This window comes from Tauraco erythrolophus, chromosome 6, assembly GCF_009769465.1.
Source record: "Tauraco erythrolophus isolate bTauEry1 chromosome 6, bTauEry1.pri, whole genome shotgun sequence".
NCBI classification, from domain to species: domain Eukaryota; kingdom Metazoa; phylum Chordata; class Aves; order Musophagiformes; family Musophagidae; genus Tauraco; species Tauraco erythrolophus.
In genome coordinates, this window is record NC_141470.1 from 956,114 (window position 1) to 966,355 (window position 10,242).

The following is a 10,242-nucleotide window of genomic DNA, read 5'->3' on the forward strand; positions in this document are numbered from 1 at the left end:
AGATGGACTTATCGGGACTCAGAGGGTCTCTGCCTGGAACAAACTCATGGCATCACTTTAGGCAAACTATGGCTCAGGATTTTTGTTCTCGTTGTTGCTGGGCGATTAAATATCTTTTATGCACGTGAACATGGTTATACAGTTCAGCATTGATTTGCAGACCTGATCCTGAGGCTAAATCTAGATCACGTTCCCCCGTAAAAGTTGAGCTTTGACAAATTTGATTGTTTTGCTGTTTATGGACATTGGCATGCTGCTGGCGTAGTTTGAAAGGTAGCTGCCTGACCTGTGCTGGAGTTTCCAGCCATCCTGGATTTCCACCAGCTGAACAAGTCATTAGTGTCATTAAAAAAAAAAATTCACACAAACTGGCCTTGTAAATTTTATGTGCCTGAAAATCCTTGTGTTTACTTTTATTTTAGCTGTCATCTATTTGTGTGTATTTCCAAGGTGGCCTTTTGCCCCTGCTCCACCCTGTGCTGAGTGGGAGGAAAGAAGGAACTTGTGTTTGCGTTCCACGACATTGACAGCAGAGCAGCACTTTTCTGCAAATAATCTTGGTGTTTTCCAAGTGCTGCTGTGCTGGTGGTTTCGTTTCCTTCAGTCCCACTTCTAATCAGACTTCTTTTCCTCTCTCCCTCTTCCTGTCACCTTTTTGCTGTCTCAGAACCTGTTTCTTCTCTCACTGGGCAGCCTGTAGTGACCTTGAAGCCTGGTGGGTTCTCTGTAGCAGCTTTTTGGAAGCGTGCTGTTGGGCTCTGGGTACACTTGCATTCTCAAGGAATGCCCTGGAGGCCAAACTGCCATCTGGGCTGGAGCCTTCAAGATGAAACGTGACTGAAGGTGTCTGATCACAGCTGTGAATACGCAGAAGGCTTTGGTCTGCAAGGCTGCTGTGTCTTAATCTCACTTTGAGGTGAGATAGGAGTGCAGCAGGGATCAGTGCGAAAGGGACAGGACATCTCACAGAGGGGGTTCGTAGAGGGCAGTGCTCCCCCCCCCCCCCCCGCTCTTCTGTTACCACCCTTCTTGCTTTGCCCGTGTGAATTAGCCATCACCTGCGTTGTAAGGATGGAGTATGCTGAAGGGATCCAGTTGTCTAAGAGACAGTGTTTAAATTTGGAATAGGCAAGAAGGTAAAACATTCACTCTGTTCCCCCAATTTATTAAACCTAACATCACTATTGATTTGAGCTTGCTTGCAAAATATACTTTAAAAACTCCTCCCAGTTTATGTTCCTGGCCATAACACACCGAAATAGAAATAAAATCCGTAGTTAAACTCTGCGTGACAACTCCCTTAAGAGACTGTCTTTTGTGGCCAAGAAAGTAAAGAGGGAAAAGTAAAGCAATAAATGAATATTCAGAGTTTAGCCTGATTTTTACCTGATTCTCATCATAAAGGAGTTTAATTTTGTTGCATGACAATCATCTGTGGATATTTTTTCCTCAAAAGAGTCAGATCACCCCTCCCTTGAAGAGAATAAACATTGAGAAGTTTCTCACTGTTCATCTCTCTCTTTCCCTACCTGGTCAGTTGTATGTAAGCCATTCCTACACCTAACCTGTTCTTAAAAACTTCCACTGAGGGAAGCTCCTCAACCACTGTCTGCAGTTTCTTGCAGCCCTCACCCATGGCATTAGAAAGCATCACTTAATGTCTTAAGAATGTCTTCTCTACTGTTGTGGGGAGAAAATAAAAGCAGAGACCTATCAGGTCTTAACTGAATTAGCAAATTCAGAAGTCTCTTTCCTCAGTCAAGCTGAAGACTGAGTAGCCTTAGTAGATGGTGACCAAACTGCCTTTCCTCTTCTGGTGTTAGTGACACAACACCTGGCCTCCTGTAGCTGCCCAGGCAAGCCCTCCCAGTCCTAGTTCTTCCAGCTATAACTTCAGGAAGAATGGTTGTTGGTGAGAGGACAATGAAGAGTTCTTCTAACTTCTTCCATTGAGCACCACTAGCCCTGTCACATGTGCTTCCAACACACATTTCACTGTATCCTACCCATTTTGCTGTGACAGCAGGATACAGGACCGTTCCTGTGCTGCTGTGAAGCTGGATAATTCCTGTGGCTATATCAAATAAAATTTGAGCACTTTGTCCTTTAACCTCTTTAACTAATTTCACACCACCACCACCTTCCTTCTCCCTCGTCTGTCCCAACTTTTGTGAAATTTTATGGTCAAGCATTGACAGAGATGAAGATCTAGGTTATCAAAGGCACTCAGATACTTGAACGGTTGGATTTCCAAGTCCACCAGTGAAGCGTTAGCATTGTCCTGGGTAAGACTGCCATAAGAGTTGTTGGAGAGGAGTTTCGGTAACTTTCAAAACTGGCCTTTTCTGTCACTTGATTAACTCTTCTGCTGTCTCCTGCAGTGTTTCACATTCAGCTGTATCTGAAGCACAGCGTCTGTTTGAGCAGCACCCGTATCATCTCAAAAGATCACGGTGGCAAGAAGAGCATGGTGAAATGCTGTTTCTGGCACAGAAAGTAGCAGCTTGACTGTAATGGAATAGAAGAGAGGAGAAGGGTTAAAGTTTAGTTTCTCCAAACTGAAGCATGCACTGGGTATAAACTGTTATTGATCGCTTGCCAACTTAAAAAACATGCCATGTGAATGCTGACCAAACGTGAGTCTCCTTTTAGCAGAAATATGCTCAGGCTGGTAACCAGCGGAGTGGTTTAGGCGAGCAGCAGCTGTGCTGCAGCAGCCCGAGCCCCAGTGCGTGCTGCCCGTGTGTCCATCCACATTCCTGGGTGGGTTTGCAACCTCTGCTCAATTCTGGGCTCGACTTGTTGCGGGGACTCTGGGTTACTGTATTACTTCACTATAGTCACTGAGGACCTTTCCTTTATTTTTGCACACAAGAGGTGGTGTAATGCTCCTGTTTCCATGCTGATATAGGTCTGAGGGGAAGAGTGTGGTCTTCTGGTTTACTGTCAGTGTTTCCTTCAATACCAGCAGGTTCTTACAATCTCCCCATCCGGGTTCTGATGATATTTCAAAGCTGAACGATGTCAGACTTGGAAACACTGGCCTGTGCATCAGCTCTGTGCAGTCTGCTGGTACATAACACCCCTGCAAACATGTACACAAGTACATACGTCGTGTATAAGCCTGTGAAACGATGAATACAGACAGCTGATGAAACTAATGATGCCAGTTGACCGTTTCACCACAGCAGCCAAGGACGTGACAGAAAAGGATCTCAGGATCTCTTTGCCAGCTCACGTGAAGGCAGGGTCGCCAGGCTGGGCAGGAATAATTTTGCATTATTGCTTCCTATATTGTGCTTGCTTTCAGTGGACTTTAATCTCTCAGGTCATCAGGTTTGGCTCTTTCAGCAGCACTAAAACTTTACACACAAAACTGGCACTTTTTTCTCACGGCAAAATTTTTATTTGTTAAGTGAACATCAGGCCATGGCTGCGATTTTTCTTTTTCCTGTGTATCCTGGCTTTTTGGGAAGGGCCGCAAGTTGTCCCGGTTTAAATGAAGCATGTTTTAATTTTTAATGTGTTGTAAAGGAACAGAAAATAACAAAGATTCAGCCCTTGCCTACGAAATCTGCAGCTGTAGAGTCTGGAAAATAGGCAGCATTTTGCACTGCTCAGTTCGGTTTAACCTCCTCAGACCTCTCTGGATAGCTAAGACACCTCTGCATCACTGCAGCCACTGCAGGATAGACATAATGTAAATAGTAAGTCATGGGATGGGGGAGTGCAATGAACCATTACCTCAAAAGGCTGCTGAGCTCGCTCTCTTCTCTCAGGAGCTGAACAGCTCGTAAAGGTGTCCGACTTCCTAACATAGACCGGAGACAGGCACATTTAAAGCTCTCAGCCTGGGTCGGTCACGTTGCAAATGTATAACTGCCCCCACCACTGGTTTCTTTCTTTTGGTATCAACATTTCACTTTGTTCACAGAAGTCAGAAACAAAAAAGCCCTGATAAGTACTGGTGAAGGTGCAGAAGGAGCTACTGCCAATGACACCAGTGTCATTTTCATAGAATCATAGAATGGTTAGAGTTGGAAGGGACCTCAAAGATCATCTAGTTCCAACCCCCCTGCCATGGGCAGGGAAACCCTCCACTACACCAGGTTGCCCAAAGCCTCATCCAACCTGGCCTTGAACACTTCCAGGGATGGGGCAGCCACAACTTCTCTGGGCAACCTGTTCCAGTGCCTCACCACCCTCAGAGTGAAAAATTTCTTCCTTATATCTAGTCTAAATCTCCCCTCTTTCAGTTTAAAGTCATTGCCCCTTGTCCTGTCACTACATGCCCTTGTAAAAAGTCCCTCCCCAGCTTTCCTGTAGGCCCCCTTTAGGTACTGGAAAGCTGCTATAAGATCACCCCGGAGCCTTCTCTTCTCCAGGCTGAACAGCCCCAACTCTCTCAGCCTGTCTCCATAGCAGAGGTGCTTCAGCCCTTGGATCATCTTTGTGGCCCTCCTCTGGACCCACTCCAGCAGCTCCATGTCCTTCCTGTGCCGGGGACTCCAGAGATTTTGGTCTTGTCTATACCATTACACATCTATACTATTACATTTTCCTAAGGCACTCCAACACTGCAGCTCGCTGTGGCTTGAGCTGCAGATGACACCTAAAGAGTATATTTACTGTAACCGGCCTTGAAAATTATTTGCTCACACTTAAGCCTGAAATGAACCATTTTGAATGAATGTATTACAGCAGTGAGGCAAAGTGTTGTCATAGCTTGGCCGCTGCTGGAGTTTTGGCTGCTCGCCTGTTCCTCCCTGCAAAAGCATCGCGTTAGTTTTCTGCTTGTCTTCCTCACGCAAGCTTCCAAAACTCTTTCATAACCTTCGGTGTCGTGTGCTTTGCTCTGCATTTTGTTACTCTCTCTCTTCTGCTCTGCAATCTTTGTGGAAATATTTTATATGCTTTAAAGGCTTCTGACTTCATGAAATAAGACCCTACACTTCAGGGAAGTTGGTGGGAAACAGGGAATAGACCGCATGAGGTGTTTAACACCACGTGGCAATGCTGCATGGTGGTGGGAGACATTCGTACTGTCTGCTTAGGGGGAGAGTTACAGTGAGCCAAGGCACAAGCTCAGACCCTTGCTTTTCCTAAAGCTTCGGTGTCACAATAGAATCACAGAATCATAGAATGGTTAGGGTTGGAAGGGACCTCAAAGATCATCTAGTTCCAACCCCCCTGCCATGGGCAGGGACACCCTCCACTACACCAAGGTTGCCCAAAGCCTCATCCAACCTGGCCTTGAGCAATGCCAGGGATGGGGCATCCACAACTTCTCTGGGCAACCTGTTCCAGTGCCTCACCACCCTCAGAGTGAAAAATTTCTTCCTTAGATCTAATCTAAATCTCCCCTCTTTCAATTTAAAGCCATTGCCCCTTGTCCTATCACTACACGCCCTTGTAAAAAGTCCCTCTCCAGCTTTCCTGTAGGCCCCCTTTAGGTTCTGGAAGGCTGCTAGAAGATCACCCCACAGAATAGAAATGGTGCTTCACGATGCGGGGCTGGGGACTGCGCCTTGGGCTGAGTTTTAAACCAGGTGTTTTTTCCCTCTTAACATTTTTGCTGAGCGGATCACAGACCCTGCACCCATCAGTTGTGTGGCGCTGCCTTCACACGAGTTCTGCAAGTCCTGCGTTCCTCTCCTGTGCCTTCATGCTGGCCTGGTGTGGGCTGTTGCTGTGCACTGTTAGGTGTTTTCAGTCTCTAGCCCCCAAACAGACATGTTTTAAAGTGAATGAAATGTTATTTTTCTTGTACAATCTTCAAAATTACAGTGGGATAATCTAGCAGAACTGCCTTTCCCTAGGCAGCTGGAGAGGCAGCACAGTGTAAGCACCAGGAATTTCATGTTTGCACCAGCTAGCGACATCTCCTAAAAGAAAACTTCCAGAGAAAGGGTTGGCAACTCAGGTCCTCACTGAATGCTTCTTTGGGGACTTGTGCCACTTCAGTGTTACTGATTTGAGTGAACCTGCGCGTGAGAGCTCCTACTCGGTCCTCACCCCCCTGAGTGAGAGAGGAGACCATCAGGATGCTGAAGAAAGTCTATTTGCTGCACTCGCTACTTTCTGGCTCACCTCTCCCACGGGCAGCAGCACCCTTGCCTAAAAGCAGGATGGGAGGTGTCTCCTTACCAGGGGAGAGGCAGACCTCCTTCCCAAACCCCCAGCCATGGGAACTGATGAGTAGTAGTAAGGAGGTGGGATGCTCTGTGGCTGCATGCTGAGCCCTCTCTGTTCCCTGAGGCCAGCCTAGCACTTCTGGCGATGCTTCGTCTGCGCCCTGCTGACTGTTCCTGCTTCCTTTTTCTCTTCCAGAGAGACGGTACTTCAGACCCCGTCCCAAGACCGGTGCACTGAATTATTCATCTCACGCGGTGACGAGTCGGCAGCCCAGCGAGATGGCCCTGACCCCGCTGACAGAGCAGGAGGGGGAGGCTTACCTGGAGAAATGTGGTAGCATCCGTCGGCACACTGTTGCCAACGCTCACTCCGATATTCAGCTCCTGGCAATGGCCTCCATGATGCACACAGGGATGGTGGTTGAGGAGTCAGACAGTACCGACAAATGCCTCCTCCTGCAGCCCAGCTTTAGCCACAGGCAGTGCTCCAGTGAGCCCAGTATTGCCGACGGGCCCGAGGGAGTCATGGCAGCAGGCAGGCAGGACCCTGCGGAGCTGAACTGCACATCGGTCAGCTAGAAGAACTCCTACTGAGGAGAGGAGAACTCTGTGCACTGAGCTGGACAAATTGTCGTGTCAGCCTGGGTGGGAAAAAAAAGAGAAAAACTTGAGGTTTGCTCATGTCATTGAAATGGCCTTGAGGGATCTTATGTCTCTTTGGGAACGCCCTCTAGATTTGTTTTCTTGCCTGTCTGGGATCGTTGTTGATGGAGGTACCAGGCTGCTCCTAAATGAGCACCAAGGGCTGCAAAGATTTTGCTGTTGCCTAGCACAGTCTACCTTCTGTGAGCTTTCTTCCTCTACTATCCAAACCCTTTGGCCTCAGGTTTTCTTCTGTTTCTTTGGTATGATACAAATTAGCCTCTTTCTGCTTTTCTCCATCATTCCCAGCTTTGTGTTGCTTGTTTGCTCTTTGTTCCTGCAGCGGAGAGCTCTGTGCTGAACGTTCTGTTTGCCTCTGGCACTACGGTGGTGATGGCTGAGGACTGCATTTTCTCTTTCAAAGTTGAACTCAGGGGTGAAAAGATTTGCATCCTGCAGAAAGATCTGCTCAGGTGGCTTGTGAGAGAAGGACATCCTTCACTTTGCCTCCCATTGGTGTGGTCAAATCCGAACAAATCACACTTCTTTTTCCCCAGACCTGAAGAGAACTGCGTATACTGGCAGTCCCCAGCTGAGTACTTCATATGTACTTTATTTGGTTCCAGTCATATCTTTGGAGGTAGTGATGTAAATTGGGTGCAAAGGATGGGTGGATGTGTAAACTGGGGCAAAATACGGTCCTGAACATCCTGGCATTTGCCATCAATTTGCTCTCAGAATTTGAGTGATGGTAGGGCTACAATGAAAGGAGATTTCTAAATGAATTCCTTTGGGAAGGAGACGCTGGGCAGAGTCTACACTTGTGTGGGAGACATAAAGGTTCTTCTCAGCGCTGGGCCATTGTGATTCCAGACCAGGAGGTGACGAACAGGATTTCATCCTTGGGCTGCTCTGGTACTTTTAGCACTTGCAGATTTCATGAGACCAAAGATAACCAGGCGGGCTGTAGAATGGAGTCCTGTCTCGGTAGTGTATTCCTGAAGTGCTCCTGACCTCCAGTGGTATCTGACTCAGTGCACTGTGGCTTTTAAGATGAAGAGAGGGCTCTTTGCAGGCCTTGTTTTTGTTTTTATTTTGAGGATGAGGAGCGGGTCCAGTTTGCAAGTGTCTGTGTCAGGCACTGCAGTCCACAGTGTCTGCTCTGTAGCAGCACTTGGTACTCAAACGCTGCTTCTGTGGGAGCAGCACCAATCTGTTTGAGCTGTCCCCCAGGATGCTCTGCTGATGTCTTGCTAAGCAGATTTGCAAGTGTGATTACAGGCTTAGAGGTGAACTGAAATGCTACCTTAAATGTCAAATCCCGTTAAAAATATGGATATAACACCACTGCCACTCGAGTCTAGTCCCCGTGATACTGACTGTAAAGAAATCTGTCTTGACAAGGAAACAGAAGGTTAGGATGAGCCTTCAGGAGTTCTTTTTGCATGCAGAAGTCGCCCTGCTTCTGTTGGGCATTAAGCATCTTCTGCTCCACCGGCTGCACCGAAAGTACAGCTCCGACCTGTCAGGATTTGGCCTTAGCAGCATGTGCTGCAGAAAGGAAGCAGATTATTATTTGGTAAAAACATCAGAAATAGCAGCAATGAGCATGAGTCATGCGGCCTTTGTAAACAAGAGTCTCCTGTGGTCTGCAGATGTTGAAAGAGATGAAAGGACCTGCTTTTTCTTGCAGCCACGTGAGACACTCCGGCTACTGGCCTTTGTGGGAACGTTGAGTGTTGTGGTCACCAGCTGCTTACGTGCTGAAGCCCAGAGATTTAGCTGAGCTGACTGCCTCGTCCTCCGAGTGTGCACAGTCCGGCAGCAGCCAGGCAGATGTGGCTTTAAGCAGTCTTCCCCGATAGATCTTGGATAAATCGCCCTCCTATTCATAAATCGGACTGGCCAGGCCAACTCACTTGTTGTCATCTGCCCTAGGTCTTGGGTTGTGGTGGAGCTTCACAGTCTCTGTGGCGACAGCCCAACCCATAGACCATGCTGATTTCACTGTGGCATGGTCCCGCCGGCGTGGGGCAGATGATGGCATCGTGCTCAAAAGGAATTTCTTCGGCCCCTTGCAGTGATTTAAAGCCTTCTCGTAGTCAAAGTAGGGCGTGTGGGGAAGTGATCACCCTGCAGCGTTTAGTTCACTCCTACGATGCTTTTCTTCTGTTTCTCCTCTAACCCGTTTGCCCTCTGTAAATACCCAAACCATTTGGATTAGGGAGCAGTGCCCTCTTTTATGGTGAAAATTAGAATGATTTATTTATTTCCTGACATATTTTTGGATCATCTCTAGGGCTAATAGGAATCCAGTCCTCATTTTAACTTGAATTTCTTTTGTTTTACATGTATGTATAATTTGAATTATTTTGATTTTGTGTCTGTTACTTTGCAAAAATTTGCACCAAGCCACTCTGAATCATGCACTTCTGCAGTTGTTTTGGTTTTTTTTTAGGGAGAATTAAAGCTGGTGGCTTTCCTTTGTGAACTGAAGTAAACAAAACTTGTTCTGTAAACCACACTGAGGGTCTGTTCATGAGCGCCACTTTTACAGCCACGTGAGATGCAGACGCCTCTGCAATGCCATACCTTTTACAGGCAGACTGGGGGAACCTGGAAGTGGTCGGAAAGCTGTGCCCTGCAGCTGCCGTGATGGCAGCATGAGGCTGGCACCTCATGGGGCAACTGGGACAGTGCTGAGCCGATGCTCTCGGCAGAGGATGCTCTCGGCCTGCAGAGGCTCAGTCCCCTGGAAGCAAAGAGCAAAGACTCTGTCTCCAGCCCAGCATGAGAAACATTTGCATTTTGGTACAGGGTTCTGGTCTGGGGTTAACCTTCTTTGTTGCTCACCACATCACACAGCCATGACAGGGGCACAGGGCAGGTCTTTTCTACCTTCATGGCCATCCACTTGGGAAAACCTCCTGGACGAGCTGTCAGAATGGTGGTGTCTCTCACCACCTCCCAGAGTCTGTCTGTTACCTTCTAACTGAGTAATTACCTAGATTGAGTCACTTCGCATCACACCGAATCTGTCCTCTCTTTTTACTCTCTCTCTTCTTTTCAAAGTGATTTATTCTCTGTGTCCATACAATTCTGTCATAAGCTCACTGAGGGGCCCTCAGCAGGAAGCTATTCTTAGTACAGCTGACCTGTTTTTATTGCCAACAAGCAGAGCTGCTTCAGTCCCCAGCTGGGTGGGCAGCAGCCTGGTTTGTTATTTGTTTTTTTTTTTTTCTGTCTGAAGAAATCTGGGTGATGGCACCGGTGGAAGCAGGTGGAGTGCTGCAGAGTCTGGATTGATGCCGAGGTAGGGTATTGCCCTTTCTTTTTAGGTCTGAATGGCAATGGATTCACCTGGAAGGAACAGTCTTTTGATGCTTATAACCCTGAGTCAACCAACTGAAAATGTTTGGCTCTTACAGGCAGCCGGTGTGTCCCAGAGAGCAGAAACTGAGTGCCA

The 10,242-nt window shown here is 47.5% G+C and overlaps 1 protein-coding gene across 1 annotated transcript in view; it reads left to right on the forward strand.

The window, feature by feature from the left end:
- The window catches only part of PRR5L (proline rich 5 like), a 30,810-nt gene extending 24,097 nt beyond the window's left edge, over window positions 1-6,713 (forward strand). The window contains exon 8 of the mRNA XM_086613788.1: window positions 6,331-6,713. Within this exon, the coding sequence (XP_086469914.1) occupies window positions 6,331-6,713 (383 nt within the window). The remainder of the gene's footprint in view (window positions 1-6,330) is intronic.
- Window positions 6,714-10,242: the final 3,529 nt, after the last annotated feature.